This window comes from Mus musculus, chromosome 11 (assembly GCF_000001635.26).
Source record: "Mus musculus strain C57BL/6J chromosome 11, GRCm38.p6 C57BL/6J".
Classification (NCBI taxonomy): Eukaryota; Metazoa; Chordata; class Mammalia; order Rodentia; family Muridae; genus Mus; species Mus musculus.
Window position 1 is genome coordinate 34290652 of NC_000077.6, and position 20987 is coordinate 34311638.

The 20987-nt window shown below is 45.0% G+C and overlaps 1 protein-coding gene and 1 long non-coding RNA gene across 5 annotated transcripts in view; one reads left to right on the top strand and one right to left on the bottom strand.

Annotated features, from left to right (window-relative positions):
* Nucleotides 1-20987, bottom strand: part of Dock2 (dedicator of cyto-kinesis 2) — a 557091-nt gene that overhangs the window by 63837 nt on the left and 472267 nt on the right. For all 3 annotated transcript variants that reach the window (NM_033374.3, XM_017314861.2, XM_017314862.2), the window contains 4 exons: nucleotides 19699-19793; nucleotides 9836-9914; nucleotides 3608-3708; nucleotides 3459-3517 (listed from right to left, as the gene is read on the bottom strand). In NM_033374.3, coding sequence (NP_203538.2) covers nucleotides 3459-3517; nucleotides 3608-3708; nucleotides 9836-9914; nucleotides 19699-19793 — 334 coding nt within the window. The remainder of the gene's footprint in view (nucleotides 1-3458; nucleotides 3518-3607; nucleotides 3709-9835; nucleotides 9915-19698; nucleotides 19794-20987) is intronic.
* On the top strand, nucleotides 9091-17735 carry 4930403D09Rik (RIKEN cDNA 4930403D09 gene). 2 transcript variants are annotated; one of them, NR_167727.1, is made up of 3 exons: nucleotides 9091-9230; nucleotides 14127-14347; nucleotides 17003-17735. It is a non-coding gene; the product is annotated as an RIKEN cDNA 4930403D09 gene (long non-coding RNA). The 2 variants fall into 2 exon arrangements; NR_167728.1 differs by lacking the exon at nucleotides 14127-14347.

A 20987-nucleotide genomic window follows, 5' to 3' on the forward strand; every position in this document is an offset into this window, starting at 1 on the left:
TGCTGTGTGTGTGTGTGTACATGCACATATGTACATACCAAGAAAACCCCTTTTGACTGTTTTACTTTCTTCTTCCCCTGAAGCCTGACAAGGAGGCAAAGGGTGGTTCTTCTGTCAAAACTTCCTTTGATTTTTGTTTCCTGCAGCAGACATCATTTGTCTGAACAAGGGGACCTAAGGAAGGCCAATGCAGTGGCATTCTCTGGGACAAGATCTTTAGCAGAGTGCTGTGGGAATACAGCCTACAGATGACAATGCCAGAGGCCACATCTAGCCCCCTTTGACACATAGGGTGGCTTGGGCCTCTCTGTTCTTACAATTGTTCTTCAGAAACTCCTTGCTATCTCAGCAAACAGCATCTCCAAGGGCAGTCGCAATCAATGGCTCTTTTCTTGCAGCCTCCAGACGATAGGTCTTTTAATTGTGCTAATTCATTCTGCAGGCATTTTGAGCAGCAGAGGCTCTGATGTCTCTGAGCAAGCACTCCTGCCAGCATGTTTGTTTGGTTTCCACCTCTAACCCACTAAATGGCTAAGTGTGAGTTCTTTTTCCTCTCTGAGCCTCGGCTTCCTCACTGGTAAAATAAGGGTTGGCGCATATAAATCCACTTTCCAATTATCCTCAGGGGTCTTTTGGGGCATCAGAAAGCCATTTATAGTGGCCTTTCTGCCCCACGATCACCTTAATTATAATATTTTTACTTTTATCCCATTTACTTATCGAGCAAGAGCTCTTTTTATTGGCCTTCAGCTAAAAATAAATGCTTGAAAAATGCTGGGCAATATGCTCTCTGAAGGGCCCTTCCAGCTCTGACAGTCTGTGATTCTAAGCAGGTGGAATATTTGGTAACAGCTTTTCATTCATCAGCATAATTGGGAGTACAAGACTCCCTGCCAAAACATAATCTATATCTAAATAAAATCTTCTGTGTGCAAAACAATGCAGTGAAGGATGTTCAGAGGAGAGCAGGCTGTGTGGAACCATTTGGGACAAACGAAGCAAAGCTCCTTGTTCTGTGATTCTGGCAGAGCCTGGGGTGTGGAGCAGGGAACAGAGGCCCACCGCAGCCTCGGCTAGTCTCTGTTGGTAGAAATCAAGGGTGCAAGCCAGAAAGCCATTCTATCGCTGAGAACATGGAATATTTTGAAAACATTCAATTAATCATCATTGATATTCATACACTGGAAAATGCCTTGCAGGATCTAATTTTTTTGGTTCCTTTTGAAAACCTTGGAAGATATGGTAGTGATGGGCTTATATTCCAGCCAGATAGCAAGCAGCTAGAAAGCTGCAGCCACTGACTGGTGCTCTGTACTGGAGCAGATCCGAAGCACTGTGCTCTTGCATGTGTCTACACTGGAATTCTCTCTCTCTCTCTCTCTCTCTCACACTCTCTCTCTCTCCCCTTATTGCAAAATAATAATGTTAGGATTTGAACACACCATGTCCCTCACAGGCTCCACACAGTTAAAGGCTTGGTTTCTAGTTGGTGTCGACTTTTTTTTTTTTTTTTTTTTTCTGGAGGAAATGGAGGCTTCAAGAGGCAGGGTCTGGCTGGGAGAAGTGGGTCTGTAGCTGTATTAGGGTGGGCCTATATTTTGCCACTCTCAACTCAATTATTTTCCATCATGAGGTGAACCTCATGATGTTCCATCTCACAACAGCTCCAAATCCACAGCGCCGAGGCTGGTGGACTGAAGCCTCCGAAACCATGAGCCAAGTGGAGGAATTTTCCACGTTGTTCCCTTGGCTATTTTGGTCATAGTTACGAAAAGCCAACTAACACAAATGGCAAGTGAAACACTGTATTTCTTACTTCTGATGGCCCTTTCCTTATCCAAAGTAGCCAGACAAAACACACAATAAGAAGATATGCCCAAGGGGGGATGTCATAATATCTGAAGAGGTTTTAGTAGTTACAGCTGGGGAGAACATCACCAGCCTCCTAGGGAATAGAGCCCAGGGAGATGCCCCAGTTCCCCAGTGTGGTCCTGTGGAAGTACCTAGGAAAACCAAAGGTTATCTATCCTATTCCAAATGTTGACAGTACCCACACTTTTATATATTATGGATTATATAGCTCTCCTTACTTTACTGTTTAGGGTTATTGCTTGGAGCCCACTTTGGGGGCCTTACTAGTATACACTGAAGTGAACTTTGATGGCAAAGGCGTACAGTACACTACAACACAATTAGGTTCCATCTTGTTGGGCCAGAACAGGAATTGGAGTAACAATTACCACATGCATGTGTAGACCTCCATAGCTATACCTACCCCAGTCTTCACTCTAATAACCTTCATAGGCACCTTGTGAAAGGTGTTATTTCTTTTACTTAGGGCAGGGGATGTTAAATTCTCTTGCTTGAGGCTTGCTTGTACATGACTGAGCAAGGCTCCGGGCAGGGCTGTGACAGTCTGTTTAGGGCCTAGGTCCTTTACTCTGCTTTAGACTTTGTGATCCAACTTGTGACACCCCACCTCCATTCATCAAGTATGTAGTCTGAGCTGGAGTGGGATGTCACCAATAACCACATAAATCAGATTGGGTAATCTACACATTGTACTGTACATTCTCCTACCAGAGATCACACCTTACTCTAAAAGTTATCCAGAAAATCTGACAGGGAACAGCAGATATGAAAGGTTCTGGGGAAATAGGAAGCGAACCCTGAGATGTTCATCAAGGTTAAACCCAAGAGAGGTAAACCCCCCTTATAAATGCCTCTACAGAAGAAGGCCAGCAGCTAAGTCTAAGGCAGGGCAATTGTATACCAGGGAGTCAAGAGAAAGCCAAATGTCAGAGATGGAAGTTTTCATTCTTCGTGGACATCAGTTCACCCACCCATCCATCTTTCACCCCAAATTTGGTCTATAAACAGGATTACTGGCTTCTGTTCTCCTGGGATGAAAATTACATCCTGAGAGTCCAACTGTTTGAGCTCAGACAAACAGCTCCTCCTTCGGGTTTCCTGATCAATAAGAGAAAGCAGGGGTGGTCCTAAAGGATGCCATATGAAGTTTGAATGGTATCTCTTTAGTCAGACCTCATGCAAAATGGTCAATAAGGTCCCTCTGCTTCCACCCCTCCCTTCACCAATAACCACAAGCCATCCCTGCAGCTCACTGTAACAGGGGCAGCTGCTGGACTCATTTCCTGGAGAATCCGTTGTCCCACCCTGTGAGGTTTGAAAGTATTTTATGGATCACATCACCCAAGGAGCAGGATGTAGAATAGCTACCACCAATCAGCAGCAAGCATTCCTGGGATGCATGACAACAGTTCTCACACCAGCCCTGCCTCCTTCTCTCTCTCATAAATTCCTGCTTCACTTCATAGGCCTTTGGGTCATCACACAGGCACAGACTGACATATGCTGGGAAAGACAGCGTGAGGGCTGGTCTTAGGAGGGCTTGGACACATGAAGATGCATCTTTCTGGGCATGGGACTCTACTCACCAAGCTTGTACCACATATCACGGATGGAGAATCCTATGAGCCGTCTCATGTCCCCGTACCTGCAAGGAGCAAAAATGGCAGCTTTTAACCCTATTCCAGAGTGTTTCACAAAGCTCCCTGCTCTCAGACAATTCAAGAATGCAACCTACTTATTCAGGATTTTGTTGTACTTAGCGTGTGTGAACTGCTCCAGCTGCAGAGAGTCCTGAGTGATAAAGGCAACTGCCAGATGAAAATAGTTGTTCCACAGCTGGAAAAAAAAAAAAAGAAGAGAGCAGTCATGGAGAGGGTCTGAAAGAGCGGAGGCGCATTAAACGCCGGCTATCGGGAATAATTTATAAAGACGGCAGAAGTCAGAGGCGAGACCAGTTTAATTGTGTGCTCTGCAATTTTCTAACTGGCACGGACTCCAAAATTAACATCCTGGCCAAAGCCGGAACAATGGATGGATTTCTCTAGGCCCTGGCAGTACCTTCCCCTCTCTAACCATGGGATTGGTCGAGGAGAATTTTAGAGCTAGATTCTTGTGGCTATGGCACTTCTGTTGTTTTGCTTTGCGGAAAGACAAATGACTCAGCCCAGCTGGGATCTCTGATGAGCAGGTTACTGTCCTGAAAGTATAGGTGTGTGAAAGATAAGGCTGCTCAGGAAGTCAGAACTTCACAGGGTAGCCTCCCTGATCCACCTGACACCTCGGCAGGAGCCAGCCCACAATCCATTCTGTTTTAAAGCTTTGCACGTGCCTTCCCCTCTGTATGAAGGCCTTAATGCCTGGTTCTAGAACTATCAGGAGCATCCCTTGGGAATGTTCTACAAGTACCAATTCTCTGGCGTGCCCAGATGTGTAGAATCGCACCTTCTGGGTTGGGACATGAGACCTAGAGACTGGTATGCCCAAAACCACTCAGAGTAAGGGTGTAGGGCTGGAACATTCCCTCTACCAGTTTGTTTGTTCTCTGCTGCTGACTGTGAAAGCCAGCGGTGGAATCCACTCCGACAGCTGTCGTGATACAGAGCAGAGTCATCATTCAACACGTGCATACACTCAAAAGGATGAGCAGGTGACGACAGTATTGATATGGGCCACAGACCAGAAAGGTGAAGGTCCACAGTGCCTGTGCACCTCAGCAAACTCATCTGCGAAGTTGGGGTGACCAGACACGCACTGCAGAGGACTGCAGTAAAGGCAACATGAGGCACCGTGCTCACAAGGGCGCAAACCATGGTAAGAGCTTGCCGGTCTTACTCCTTTCTTTACAACATTTAAGTAGCTCCTTTTGTAGCAAAGCACAGTCTGGCAACTTGGAAGCTCAAGGGAAAGTGGTTTAAGATGCCACGGGCCTGACTTGCAAAAGGACAGACCAGGCAGTAAGAGGGGACCACCTTGCCATGGAGTCAGTCAGGTTCTACTCAAGCTGGCCCATCACAGGCTATAGATAGGCACCACTGCCAAGGTCACAACTGCTTAAAGCCAAAGCTTCCATAGGCCTAGAGTTATACCCAGGGTGGGCTCCCCTTTCTCAGAGAAGAAGGGGAGGAAGAAGGGAAGAGGCTATTTGGGGGGATTGTTATCAGGATGTAAAGTGAATAAATTGATTAATAATATAAAAGAAAGCATCGTCAACAACAACAACAACAACAACAACAAAGCCAGTGTGCTGTTCTCTGCTTTTCTCTTTACCCATCTATAGTATGTCTCCCCAAGAGCAACTCAGTTCCGCTTCGCTCTCTTTTATTGACATATTCCAGACATTTAACCTATTTATAGACATAGAGTTTGGTCCTACTTCTCTTTCTTCATCCCTACTTACTGCCTTCATCCCTCCCTGGACCACTTTCTTCACAAGAACCTTTATCTGTGGTGGACATTCCTAGGGCTAGAACCACAGAGCCACAGGATGCAGACAGGTACAGCCATTTGCTGGTTGTTTGGTTGTTTGGTTGTTTGGTTGGTTCTTCTGCTGCTGCTTTTTCTTTTTTCTTTTTTTAAATTGTGGATGCTGTCAGGACGCTTTTCAGGGTTACAATCTAATTACCATTTCCACTGTCTGTCAGGAGCATGCTAGCCTACCTGTCTGAGTCTCGGCTCCTTCACCTGGAAAATGAGGATAATGGGCCCCAAAGGGTGTAGTTATAAGGACTAAATGAGGAAATCCTGCCCAGAAAACTCCCATGGACTCTTGCAATACAGGTCTAGCCATCAATTCCTACAGAAGCCGAACCCAGTAGTGCACACTGAAGCAGATCTGCTGGCATCCGTCCTCATTACACATGATCCCCAGCACTTGTGACACATTTTAAACTACGGAATTTACCTTCTATCTTCACTCCTAAATGTAAAGGCCGTAGAGGCAAAGACTTCGTTTTCTTGATCACCTTGATCTATATGATGTTCAGCTGCAAGTCTGACCTAGCTGTGTCGCAGCAGTATTTGTGGAATGAACTCACAATGAAGGGCCACACTTCACGTGTATTCCTATGAACCCCCCCCCCCAACCCCAGAAAGCTGGGATGATGTCTCAGTTGTTAAGGACATGGGCTGCTCTTGCAGAAGATCTGGGTTCAGCTCCCAGCATCCACAGGACACATAAGTGGCTGTAACTGCAGCTCCAGTGGGTCTGATGGCATTTTCTGTTTTCTGTGGGTAACACACACACACACACACACCTACGTACACCGACACATATAGACACATAATTGAAAAAGTAACTTAAAAATCACATCCTTCTGAGAAGGGACAAAATTTGTATTTCTATCCACATTTAGACTAAAAAAACTGAGGACCACAGAGAATGAAGCTGCTTTGTCCTACTGCTTAATGTGGCCTTGGGAGCCAAGTTGATCTAACTCTTGAGCTCTGTTGCTTTAAAAGGATTTGAACTGAATTGCCACATCATCATGGTATAGATTCACAGGTTCCAGTGGGAAGTTTAGATACATGTATATCCCTGGGCCAATATCCACCACCTAAACACTCATCAATTCTCTGTGGCAAAAGTCTCTCCTCTGGCCACTTTAAGATATACATTGTTGTGCGTGCATAGGCTTTCCACTGTGAAGGACACCAGGTGCATCTCTCCTTCATGGCTGTAGTTTTGTGGATGCTGAACAGCATCTCCCATCTGAACCCCCCTCCCTGATCTCTCACAATTGTTATTCTACTTATTGCTTCCACAAAATTGGCTTTCAGAGATTCTACATATGAATGAACTCACAAAGTGCGTGTCTTTCTGTGTCTGGCTTATGTCCCTTAACATGATGTTCTCAGGGTCTATTTTAGCTAAGGCAAAAGATAAGCTTTTATCTTCTATGGCTGAATAGTATTCCACTGTATATAGGACATTCCCTTTACGCATTGCCATATTGCGGGACATGGAGAGTGATGCCATGTTCATCACAAAGTGCTCATGGCAGTGAACATGGGGATGCATATGTCCCCTTGGCACTAATTTCCTTTTGAGTCTATGCTCAGTAGTGGAATTGTACAAGTCTGTGAAGTGAATTAGCCTGGACTCTCACCCTGCCAAGGTGAATTCGTAGCTTCTTCTGGTCCATGTGACCTTGCAAACAGCCAAGAGCATCGAGTCCCAGCATCTAGAGAGTACCACTGATCTTAGCTTCCGGCAGAAATCACCATTTCTATAATGCCCAGGCCTTGGCTCCTCTGGAGTGGCATCCATAGAGCTGCTGCCTTTTTGCCCTTTGAATCACAAAGCCATCATTCAGAGGAGAGGTTAGGGCTAATCTCCTTTCCCCTGCTCTTGCTCTGGATAGAGGGAGCCAGGATAGAGGCTGCTCCTGCTGCTATCACATGCATAATACATGAGCCCACAAGAAGGAGAGGAGGGTGTTCCAGGCAGGGTACAAAGAACAAATCCATTCTCAAAGGGGGGGAGGAAAAGATGAGGGAACAAAGAGAAGATTGAAAAATGACCCAGTTTTGGGGTACTTTTCACTAAATATCTGTGGAAGCCTCATTAGAAAAGAATTATTTGATTCTGTGTTCCTAGCTCTTCTCCATAGTTTACAGAATCCTGTGGGCGTGACAGCCTCCGGCTATGTTGTGAGGATCAAAAAGCTGCTTCTCTGCTGGCTTGCCTGTCAAGAACTGACCTGAGTTCCTGGCCCTGGTGCTTATAATATCACTATGATCATTAGCATGATTACCACCACTACCACTACCATCATCACCACCAACAGCAGCAGCCTCACCGTTACTACCACCGCCACCATCATTATCATCATCACCATCATCAAACTGATGCTAACAAGGTAACATTTATTAAGTGGCGCTTTTGTTGCCAGGACCATTCTAAGTGAGCTACATGAATCAATTCACCCAACCCTTATGGCTGCTTAAAGAAACAGCCACTAACAGCATATTCATACAACGTTGAAGAAACCGAGCACAGAACAATGAAGTACTTTACCAAAAACCACACAATTCATAAATTTAACCTTTGCATGTATGTCACATTCCTTTCTTAGGTACGTTGCATATATAATTTTTCTTTCAGAAAAGTTTTATGAAACCGAAAAGAATGGCCCAGAGGACTGGAGCTGACCCTGTCTTGGGAAAGAGCCTCCCTAAGACCATGGAGGAGAGTGACAGTCAGAACAGCAGGTCCTAAGGCTAGAACTGCTGACATCAGGGAAAATGACAAACCAGCTGGCCTTTGATGGCCACACACTGCCCCTCTGGCCCCAGGTATGTTGTTCCAAGCTGTCCCTTCAAACACCATGGACATATCCATTTCTTTGAACAGGCTCGTAACAAATGGAAACAGCAACTATCTGCATGGGAAATGAAACCTTTCTCTTGGTTTTAAACGGCCAGCATGACACGTTTCGTTGCTCTGGGAAAGATATGTCATCTGGAGAGAAAGCCTTACCCAAGGCCATCGCGATACTCTGAACCTGGGGTGTGGCCATGGCCCAATGTGGAGGCCTGTATCAGCCAGCGCAGTTTCTAGCCCCAAAGGCATTAAGGTGTTGATGTCAGGCTTTCTGTACATGGATTCCAGGTCTTACTCACTCCTGCATCTTCAGAAAAGAAGCTGGCTAGCAGTGGCATCCAACTTGCAGGGTGGCTGAATGTCTGTGACAGTGACTTCGTATGAGCTGGTATATAAACTATGGCAGTTACTCTGGTCATCATGAACATTGGTCACTTCCGTCCCCAGAGCTGAATGCAAGGTCATAGGCAAGACCAAGAACCTCATTCAGAGAAGAGGGTCATCCTTGAAAGCCAACAAAGGGAGCTCAACCCATCTTCCCAGGAAGGTGCCTGGCACGGGTCTCAGCCCAGGTGTCACCTCCCCCACCGGGCACAGAGTGGCTATGAGCACAAGGCTTTTTACTCTTGTGTAACTGTATTTTACCAGAAGGAAAGAAAACATGGACAGGATTGGAGGAATAATAAGCGATGATTTCAAAGGACAGATAGTGCCTAAAGAAACATCAAGAGACCTAGATGTGACCAGTGACCACAGACAGAGTCACTAAACAAATTCCAAAGAGGAGTCAGGCAGGGCAGGCTCTGTAAAGAGGAACTATTCCAACAGCAACTGACTGATAAGATTTCCCAGCATGCTCCTGGGCTGGCAAAGTCTCCTGAGGTGGGAGGGCAGTTAGCATTTTACAGTTGTTATCACTCTGGTGCAATGACATCCTTGCCCACCTAAGCTGCTGAGCTGAAGAGGCCAGGCTGATGGAAACACAGCGTCTCAGATGGGCAGGCAGGAATGGCATGACCCTGGGGTACTGTACTTGGTGAGTATTCCCTTACTCTCAGTTACCAGAAGCTCTAAGGGTTGAGGACTTTGCTGAAGCAGGCATCAAAGACTTGGGGGTAGGGTTTCTTCTCTCTCACTCCTGCAGCCATGGGCAGTAACATGGACTTTCACGTCTGGCTTTGAAGAACATGTTCTTTGTGGGCCGGGCCAGGGACTTCACTCTCCTTACCTCAGGGACATTCTTATCACACAGCCCAATCCCTGCTCTAATGTCTCAGAGGCCCTAAAATGTGGCTAAGCACACACGCCAAAATGACTTTTGGAGAAATTGGGAAGTCACAGAGATAAACTTGAAAGCTTTATACTTTCGGGTCTGTGACTGGCTGCTCCTAGGAACCCGTGAACAAAGTACTAAAAAAAAAAAGTTGAAAGGCAACGGCAGCAGCACCCATTCTACAGTTAAGAAGTGGTGTGCATCCCAGTCAGAAGGGACATCGTCTTCTTTCCTTTCCACACTTCCCTTCTGCATGTATTCAGAGACACCTACGGCCTCTGTGTGCTTGCCGGTGGTGATGGTGGAGGATGAAGAACCAGCCCAATGTGCCAGGGTAGCCCTGAGCAACTCCAATGCTTCACACTCACCTGGAACTCAAAGCTTGTGTGTTCCAGAAACTTCTGGTTCATGGTTTCTGCAAACTTGTTGATGGCTCTCAGGAAGACCCTAGAAGAGGAAACAAGGTCACTGAACTATCTGAGCATCCTCTCTCTTTTCTCTTCCTGATGGACTAAAATCTCCTCACATTCTCCCAGAGTGGGCTGATTTTCAGGTGAAGACTAATGCAGGTCAACGTAGGGACTGAGGTTGCCTTGCTAGAATTCAGGAACCATGTATTTGACGTTTTAGGAATTTGTATTGTCTTACATTCAAATGATTAGACGCTTAGTGATTAGTGGCTGAACAATGCATGCTGTCCAGAAATGATATAAAGAAAGAGCATCCCGTCCCCCAAACAACAGCTAGTATTCTCTGGGATCCTCTCTCCTGGAGAAGGCTCCCGTCAACATGTGGGTGAGCATCACTTCAAAGGTCTCCTTAGAAGTATCTATACGAGTGACATTTTTAGGGTGTCGTTTTGATAAATGGTATTACACGACGAATGTGGTTTCATAGCTTGCCAATTTTACTCAATAATAAATCGTAGACTCCTTTCACACCAATGAGTGCAGCTACACGTCATCTTTTTTAATCACCAAAGAGCATTCCACTCTATGACCGTATCACGGTTTATTTAATCAGTTTCTTATTGATGGGCCATTTTGTGGTTTCTCGGCTTTTTTCTCCATAATAGACAATGTTCCTGTGATCGTTCTTCCATACCCCATGCACTTCCTCTGAGCACCTCCTTGCCAGTCCTTTATCCGAGACGCAGTGCTAGCCAAATATCACCCACATTTCATGTTTTGGAACCGGGCTGCCGAGGTGCAACCTCCATGTCTCTCTGACCACCTTGTTCTTTTTGTCTTTGTCCGTGAGCCCCCACTGACTGTTCCCACAGCTTTCTTCTCCTGTCCTGCCATTCTCAGGGACAGCCTGAATCATAGCCATTCCTGACCTCCATGGCTCTCCACTGCCATGGGCAAGTGCAGTTCTCTCTTCACATGCAATACCCTGCTTGCTTTGGCCTGATCTTTTCTATGCCAGGCTTTCATTCTTACCCCCCAATTCAGGTTACTTCCTTTGCACTTAGTGGCATGTTTTCATTTTAAAGTCTGTCCCCAGCTCTTCTAAGTCAAAATTATGCTTTCCTGGTGCAGACTTGAGCATGTCCTGTCCAACCTCTGGACATTGTCACGTGATTTCTGTCCCCTATAGGTGTGCAAGGCCACATTCAGAGTGGTCCTGGGATACATGAGACCCAGGGATGCAGGTTGAAAAAACCCAGAACTTTCTACTTCTTAGAACTTTGGACCATTCTCCTATGTAACAGACCACTGCCCACTTTCTCACTCTCGTGGGGGGGGGGGGCACCTTCTCTACTCTTAGCACATTTGACATTGTAGCTGTCTCCACGTACTCAAACTTCTGAATGGCAGGCTGTTTTCTCCATCAGAGCGCACTTCCCTAGAGATTAGGAATATTGTGTAATCACATGCTGGCTTTTCCATTTGTATCTTCATCCTAGGCCTCTCAAGAGCTCTAGCTTTGATCCAAGCTCTCCACTCTTCACACCATAGCTAACTCTCAAACGTCCGCACTCCCGCTTCTCTTGGTATTTTTTCCTCCTACACAAATGAAGAGCACCCCCCTTGAATGGACCCCCCCCAAAGAGGAAAACGACTCAACTCTGATAACCTTGAATTTGGCTTTGTCCCACACCCAACACTCAGTCTGTCAGCACATCCTCTTAGCATGGCTTTCAGAATAGGTCTAGAGCCACCTACTTCGCTTCACCCCACTGCTACAGATGCAGACAAAGCCATAATCATTACTCTGGAGTTTTGCAGCTGCCTTCCAACTAAGATGTGGCCAAGTCTCCTTTGTGTGCCTATGCTTGTGATTTGGCCTTCTTTCCTCCAATGCTGCAGACTGAATTTAGACTCTACTGCATGCGAGGTAAACATTCTGCCACCTTGGTTCCACCATTCCTAATGAGCAGCAGGCAATGAATATTGCCTTGTCTATCCCCTAAGTCGCTGGTTCAGGGAAATACTTACAGTCTGCCTGAGGTACCAGAGGAGACCTATAAAGGACGTGCTGATGAGTGTGGGTAATGGTTTGAGCTCCATTATGCCTGGGAACCACTAAGAGGCCTTGCATAACATATTTGCACGTCAGAAGTGTCCCCTCCTTGGAGACAAATAAGCTGGGCTATTAATACCACACTCACCGTCCCTCAGCGGTTAGAATTTGTTCCTGGACCACTTCTTCCAAGGTATCAGTGCATTTATCCCCATGCCCCTCCTACAGATGAATGGAGCACCCTGCAGTCAGAGAAACCCCAAAAAGCTCTCAGGACTTATGGGGGCTGTGCATAAACACTGGTGCTATCTTTTGGCTGGGATGAACATGGCAGGTACTAGAGGGTTTGTTTTAGTGTTGTTGTGGTTGTTGTTGTTCTTGATGATGGTTGGTTTTGGTGGGACACTGCTTGGTAATAGGGCTGCAGCAGTCTTTCATTAAATACGTACATGTTGTTTGCTGGGGGCAGAAGTGAGGAGGTGTAGCTTACTCTAATGTGGGGATCACATGATTTGGAGGATGCACACACTCCTAAATGTGATTTCTGACGTCACCACTTTCCAGCTCTGTGGATTTGGGTCAGGTTACTATCCTTTTGAAGTTTCAGGTTCCTCCCAGCTACACAGCGGTGAGGGAGCCATTTTCTGGAGTAGCTGCAGGGAACAAGGCCGGGTGGGTACTGAGCTCCGTGCTCCACCCAGAGCCTGCAGTTGCACAGTGGTCATCGGAGACTCCCTTGGATCCTTCAGGCTGCCCAGTTTTCCTTATAAAACCAGACACCAATAGATGAGCAGACAAACAGCAAGCAAGGAATACCTAGCAACCAGGTTGGAGCAGGCAGGACCACACAGCAGTAGGAATGGAAAATCCCACAAAATCCCCCGCCCCATCGGGCTGTCAAAGAGCGGGATTTCTTTAGTTTTGCTTTTTGCCATTTGCTAAGATGCCTTTGAAACAACATCTATATTTTCTCCTTAAAGATTAGTTATCTGATTCTCTAGATGGAAGCGCATTGAGTGGCTGTCACATTGTGTACAAACATCTCAGGAGCTGAAATGTGATACCCAAATGAGGGCTTTATACACTCTTGCTAGCAACAAAGCTATCGGTAACTCCAGAATAGACATTATTGAGGTTGTCAGTTTAAACCTGTCTGGGGCTCCCAGAGGCTGGGCTGGTGACTGGAAGCTAATCAGCCATGTGCTGGGGTGGTGAGAAGCAGGTGTGCTACTCCCCCTCCCCTGGCTTCTCTGATAGCCACGAGCTCAATGTCAGAACCCCACTTAACTCTGTATTGTGTTTCAGATAGAAAGTGTAAGACTTTTTTTCTTCTTGTTTTTTTTTTTTTAAATGGTTCTGAAGTGGATAGGAATAGAACACACTCAACTCTTTGTTGCTCTCAACAATGAACATAAGTTGTTTAAAACAAAGTTTATTTTCAAATCTCAACCTAACCCTTCTTATCTACACTGTGTTAGCAATATATATATATAATATATATATGTATATATACATACATATGTATGTACATATACATACATAAATATGTCTATAGACATACATACCATATATACCACATATCCTACATATACCATATATGCCATCTATACTATATATACCATATATATACACCTTATATACCATATATATTAGCCAGAGAGTCCACTCTGCATCAGGCTTAGTGCATGGAACTCCTACAAGGGTTGCATCAAGCTTTGCCTAGTCAATGCTCCATCTTTCTGAGCTATGGCCTTGACCTCCTCATCATCTCACTGGCACCTTCTATAAAAGAGGAACCAAGTGTGGATACCCAGTAAGATGCAATCTAAGAATGAGGGTCCAGTGCACATGGATATCCTCAGTAAACATCAGTCATTGTTCTGGTTCTCAGCTATCACCACATTCAGTGATGGGGAAACTGAGGCTGGAAGTACTCTGTTATGACAGCACAACACCACACCGAAAGAACAAGTTGTACGACATGAATTAAAGCAGAAAATTGAGTGAGGACCCTCTCTGTCAAGTAACATTTAGGAGATCAGAGGGCTCCAGTGAACCCCACTCTGTGTCCTGTGGTTCCTACATACACCTGAGTCTAATAGCCAAAACATAAGGACAGACAGCAGACACACCTGGGTGGCAGAGCATGTGCTTCCTTTGAGTCTAACACATGCATTCTCTCTGAACCTTTAGGCTTTTCCTATCACCCCAACACCCCAAGGTTCATGCATCAAGAGGTTAGAGAGAAGCAGCATACGCCAGCTTGTCAGGACACAGCTCACCTGAAGTGCCTTCCGCACTCCCCTGGGGGTGCAGCAGGCTCACTGAATCTGGAATCCTACTGCACTTCAACGTTAGTTGTGCTGCGTGGGGTAAACAAATCATAGAGCAGCAAGAAGGCTCAGCTGACAAAGGTATTTGTAACAGCCGGACACACTATTTGATCCCTAGGACCCACGTGGTGGAAGGAGAGAGCTGCTTCCCACAAGTTGTCCTTTGTCCTCTGTCCTCCAGATGCCCCATGACACATGTCCAGTGACAAGAATGTGAAGATAAAAACAATAGTTATAGAGTTCTTTCCATGTGTTAATAGCATTGTCCTAACTACTTTATACCAGTTACTCTTTCGTTTCAGCCACATAAACACCACAATCTGCTGTAATAGGGACTATTGCTAATCCCATTTTACAGTGAGGGAAGCTGAGTCTAGAACAGCTAAGTAACTCCCCCAAGGTCAATAACTAATGAAGGGGACAGGATTTGAACCTAGGAAGTCATCAGCTACAAGAGTGGTTCTCAACCTTCCTAATGCTGCAACCCTTTAATATAGCGCCTCATGCTGTGGTGAGCCCTGCTCACAAAATTATTTCAGTGTCTACTGTCCTGAATTATAATGTAAATAATGTGGTATGCAGGATGTCAGCTACATGACACACACACCCCCCTCGCATAAAGGAGATGCAACCTCAATGGTTAGAACATCTTCATGCTATCTCTGGGCTCTGCTCTCATGACGGTCACTGCGGGACTTGGACACATTTCTGGTCAAACTTATTATTTCCCTTACTAGAAGGAAGCCTTCAGGATCGGAGCATGACTGGATCTGTGCCCTCCCTAGAGCCTTAGACACTCAATAAACGTTGATTGACTGTTTTAAGAGCAGCCGTAGAGATGTGTTTAAATCCCTGACTCCCCTGGAAGTGCTATGATTCCTGATCGAGGCACAGATGCAAGAGGGAAGAGAGCGAGGTTTCCTAGCATAATTGTGTTAATTTACAACATTATGAAGAATTTGATCATTTAAAATTTAAACAGGCCATGTAAATCAGCTCATGCTGAATGCTGCATCTTACCAAAAAGAAAAACATTCTTACATTAGACAGCCATCACCTTTGCATAGGTAAACAGCCCCCAGCTGGGGAGACGGTCAAAGCTAGAAGACTCCACCCACTCTACCGCTGAACAGAAACACGGGTAATAGATGACTGATATACATATACATGCATAAATCAGAGGTGGTAATAGATTAATTACAGTAACATAGATAATAGTGGGAAAGAGATAAAGATAAAAAAGATTAGAGAGAGGAAGATAAGGGAAGAAAAGTTAATTAGTTATAATGCAGGCTAGTTTAGAGATAAGCTCGGTGTGTAGGTGAACTGTTTCTTTCTGGGGAAGAGGAAATGGTATTTTTTGGGGGGGGTCCCACTAGAAATCATGGTGCACCTTCTGTTTGTGTATATTCTGCAAACTAGCTGCAAAACCTTGGCAGCCTGTCTTCCCTTCAGGGCTGCTGCCCGGATGTCTGTCCAAGGCTTTTCAGACAAATGTCTCTGGTACACAGGATGAAGCCGGGGCTCAGAAGTTGGCTCAGGTTGAATGGTGTTTCTCTTCCTTACTGGCATTGCAATGATGAGTAAGTCAGTTAGCTGTGTCATTTGTAAAATGCAAATGGTTGTGGTTCCACCTCATAAGGTCGTCTTGAGGGGCAGGGAAACTAACACACACAAAGCATTTGTAACAGTGGACTGTTCTAGGTGCTTAACAAATACCAGCTAGGAAATAACACGCAAAATGTAGATGTCCTGTATAACCCTCATGAGCTCCATTAAGTGGAGGAGACATACTTGTAGCCAGAATATGAAAGAAACCTATAGACTATGCCATTCTCCTGCAAGGACAAAAGAACAGACATCATTAAGGGGCAGTGACATTAGCAGGTACCTCTCTAGCTCAAGAGCCAGTTGGCAATCACCTACTGATAGCAATTCCCTGCTGACTGAAGTCAGACTTGGTGTCAGTGTGGTACTGAGGGACAACTCTATCCATCCGAAACGAGAAATGCAAAATCCTGTAAAATGGGCTGTGGTTATCCTCTCTCCATAGATTCAGAAGCTGACACTCCAGTTGAATGAATTTCTGAAAAGGCAAGGGTAGCAGTGGGCTGTGGTTGTGCAGGTCTATAATCCTAGAACTTAGAAGGTCGAGGCAGGAAGACCATGAATTCAAAATCTTCCTCTTTAACTGCATTGTGAGTTCAAGGTCAACCTGGCCTCCAGGCCATCCATGCTGTACTCTCCCATAGACATATATTTCACTGATCAGAGCAGGAACTGCTTTTATTAGAAGGCGATTCTACTTTCTTCGGTTCCTTGGCTTCCACTTTCTAGGTATAGAGACAGAAGGACCATTTTACTTGTCAACTTGACATGAAGGAGAACTATGTTGGAAGAGAGTCTCAGGCAAGGATTGTCTGGATCAGGTTGACTGGTAGGCAGATTTCTGAGGAACTTTCCTAATTCGGTTCACTGAGGTGATAACACTAGGCACCCTGAGACCGTGAGTGGCACCACTCCCTAGGCTTGGTATTCTGGACTGTAAGGGAGTGGGGAAACAGTGGCTAGACACAGTCATCTACACATTCGTCCCCTATCTACTGTTGACTGGATATATCGAGCTGCTTTGAGATCCTGCCCTGCCTTCCCTAGAATAACAGACTGGAACCTGGACTTTTAAGCCTAATAAAAACCATTTCTCAATTAAAGTTGCTTTTTTTTTTTTTATTTCAGGGTATTTTATCACAGCAATTCGAATGGAACTAGAACAGGCAACATCTCTAGAGCAATACCTCCTCGCCCAGATCAATAAGGACTTCTCCCAGAGTGCCTGGTACACAGCTCCAAAAGGGAAAGCGGCCCTGATGAACTCCACCCCTGGCTTTGTACTAGCTCATGCTATCTGTTCCTTTTCCTGCCAGTAATCTAGCCTTCCTAACAGCAGCTCTGGGTTATTCTTTGGAGAACTACCTTCTCCATTACTTTCCTAGATCCCTGTTGTTTGGGTAGAATTGACCATACTACCTCCAGTTCAGAAGGCAGATCATAAGATCAAAGCTTGACTTAAAAATGCCTTTCATTTTTTTCTGCCACCAGAGGTTTACGGATGAACATGTAGCCCAAACCAGACTTTGAAGATTAGCCTTGGGAATTACACTGCACTGACTGGAAAAAAATAAAAAACCTTCTCTCGGCAGATTTTTCTGGAAGGTTTCTCTTTTTCCTCTTTCTTTGAAATAAAATATATTTTTGAGGGCTGTAGAGATGGCTCAGCTCTTCAGAGTATTAGCTGCTCTTCCAGAGGCCTCTGCTTCCAGTCTCAGCTCCCTCACAGAAGCTCACAACTGCCCCTGGACCTGATGCCCCCTTCTGGTTTCCACAGGCATCAGGCACTCGAGTGGCTCACTGGCATATACGCAGGCCAAATACTCATATGCATAATAAAATTAAATAGATACACTTGCAACCTGTAGAGTGTAGTTAGATCCCTCTAAAGGGAATGTCTGTTTGAGAGTGAAGCCAACAGAGAAAAGACAGAGGGAGAGGTGTCGGTTTCTTCGATCTTCATTTGAACACCTGGATACAGCCGAGCATGAGACCAGTCCTCTAAGGTTTTTAAGTGATCTGAAGCATGTAGGTAATTAGACAACAGGGAGAAGTTGGATATATCCCAAATGCAAATGACCCTGTACTATCCCCTGAATGCTCCATATAACTTGACAGACTATCTGTTTATCTTTCTGGCACACAGTGAAGGACCACGTTCAGGGTTGCATATAGCTTCTACCTCGATTCAAGATGAGTGACCATTTATATCTGAGCAGCTAGACAACTTATGGAGCCAGAACAAACAGAAAACAGGGATCCCACTGTCTAAAAATTATTACAAGTCAAGAGATGGTAGCACGTGAGCATTAAACCAAGCACAGGGCCTTCCGAGTATGAATGACTATGCTCCTCCACAGGGCTCATGCTCAGAAAGCTGGCAGGACACAAGGTCAGGGAAGAGTTCACTTCTGGCCCACAGTGTGCCTAGGAGAATTATCACCAGCATGTTAGTTATTGCAAGGCCAGCCTTCAGCATGTGAGATGCGAACCAGGCAGAGTGAGCCTAGGCTAGGGCTGGATGCTCCTTGGCACTGTGTTGCTGGGAAGAGCTCCCTCTTTCTACAATAAGCAAAACTGTATAGACAGATGCCTTCTTTTTCCTTGACCAATTCCTCCTCCCCTCCTGCAGTCCTAAAGTCAGTCCAAGAGTACGGTAGCCAGGTGTCTATCACACAGTGGGCACTTAGGCATCCAGGGACTGGAAGAACAGTTTTCCAGAGATCAGCAGGTATTGCAATTAGATCTTAGCATGCAAGAGACAGATCTCAGACCTTATGCAATGACAAAATCATTAATATGTAAATGCGCATAGTCTCTCATCCAGTCTTTTCACTCAAGAATATTCTGGGTTTTCTTCTCTGTCACTCTCTGGGGACATCTCTGTCTTTGTCACTCAATACTTGGCCTGTGTAATGAAGAACAGAGGTGGTAGATACAGGGAGATAAAACTAGAAACCCCTTTGAGATGAAGGGCTTTGTATGGTACAGGCCTGAAATAAATGTAAGTAGCCGTAGGAAAGGGGAAGAGAAAGAAGGGAGGGGCTGAGAAGGCCTTACTCAAGAGAGGACATGGGTGGGACATAAGAATGGGATCCTGAGACAGAACAAGGGAGCTACAGCGTGCAAAAGACAGTGTGTGTGTGGGGGGGGGGGGGAGTAGAGGAAGGGATTATTAGAATGGCTGAGTCATGAGATTTGTGTGTACCTTGCCAAGATGGTATTAGAGACACAATCGTGAAGGTTGGAATCATTTCTAATTATTTATCTCAGGTTGTGATTGCTCATGTGGGGTCTGGATTATCTTTGGGTTACATTGATATTCTGTGAGACATGGTTAGGGATTATATAAATAAACAAAAAATGTTTAAGTTACACCCTACAATGTCCCAAAGGCAGATTCATCTGTAAAATGCGCCCCCTATTCTTCAGTGTAGAAGATCATAATTGCATATTGAAAGCACCCCACCCCAAGTCCTGTAATGTGGAAGCCTTTAAAATTTTTAACCCAGTGCTTTAGACACTTACCTAATATATGACCCAGAAAACATTTTATTATGAACAACATAGTTGTATAAAACTTCCCTAAACTCTCCTATCACAGAGTATCACATTTTGACAGCAACTTGAAAACCAGAGAAGGTTTGTGGCTATTTAGAGTGGCTTCAGAATTGGTGAATTCTTTCTTCCTTGTGTTTGTGCACAGAAAGGAAGGGCCTATTAAAATTTTAATGTCTTTTCTCCCTTCTATGGCTGCTAGTGTTCTTTAAAATAAACGGTGAGCACACGACAAGGCGGTGTTCTGGAAGTGCTGGGCACCTTACCGGTTCTGGACCATGCTCATGGCCATCCAGTCCCCAGGATACACATTCTTCCCAATGAGGTCCTTGAACATGATGAATGTCTCCATCAAGAAGTCCTATAAAAGTGCCAAACACACCTGTCACCTCACTTCACAGGGACTGACTTTGAGTGTCTAGATATTGGTGGTGGTGACTGAATATTCATTTTCTTTTAGAGGGTTAGGTTTGGGAAGGGGCCTAGGTTTTTGCCAAGGAATTCAAAGTCATCACAACCAGTTAGAAATGGAAATTTATAAGTCCGCTACTAAGATTCTGCCTCACAGGTACAAGCGGAATATGAACAATGACTGAAAATGTTCTCTGCAACTATAGCACTATTGGTTCTGTCATTAAGAATAAAGAAGTAAATGTATTTGCTGATGATTTCGTAATCATCTTCCCAGATACGTATTTGAGAGGTAAATAATCCACATTATATGGTACAGTCTCGGGTCATTGAACAAATACACTATTATTTAAATGAACATATAATTAGCAATGTATAGGCACAGCTAATCCAAGTGTCACATGTGTGTGTCAAGTCATAAAGACAGGCGGTAACAAGGGTCTTCCTCTTTTTAAAGAGGCTCAAAGTGAATTGAAACATTCTCCAGCAAATCTTGCAGTAGGCTAGCCTTCATCCTTATCTCTAGGGAAAATAAGTTCAGTACAGATCCAGACAGCCAAGTCAAGAACCACTGGTACCAAGAGCATCTTGAGCTGCAGGTAGTGAAGTCGAATCCCCTAGGTGATTTAGCTAAAGCTTCGAATGCAGAGTGAACCCACCCATCCGCAGTTCTTTCCCTAAGCCGCGCTTGTCATGTTCACTGCAGCCTCTGCTCAGAGAAAATCTCACCTAAAACCCAATGTATGAAACAGATAAAGACAGATTAACTTCGTTTGGGGTGTGTGTTTGTATATGTATATGAGTGTGCCTGTTTGTGTGTGAGTGTGCTGTGAGTGTGTACGGTTGTGTGTGAGTGTATGTGCAATTGTGTGTGAGTGTGTGCAAGGTGTGTGTGAGTGTGCGTGGTATAGTGTATATGTGTGATGTATGTGTGGTGTGTACTTGTGTGTGCACATACATATGTGCTTGTGTGAGTGTGCTGAGTGTGTGTGTGCTGTGAGCATGTGTGCAATTGTGTGTGTGAGTGTGTGTGGAATGGTGTATGTTTGGTGTGTTGTGGTGTGTGTGTGTATGTGTGTGCATGCGTGAATGGCATGGTATGTATGTGTATATATATATATATGGTGTGTTTGTGTATGTGTGG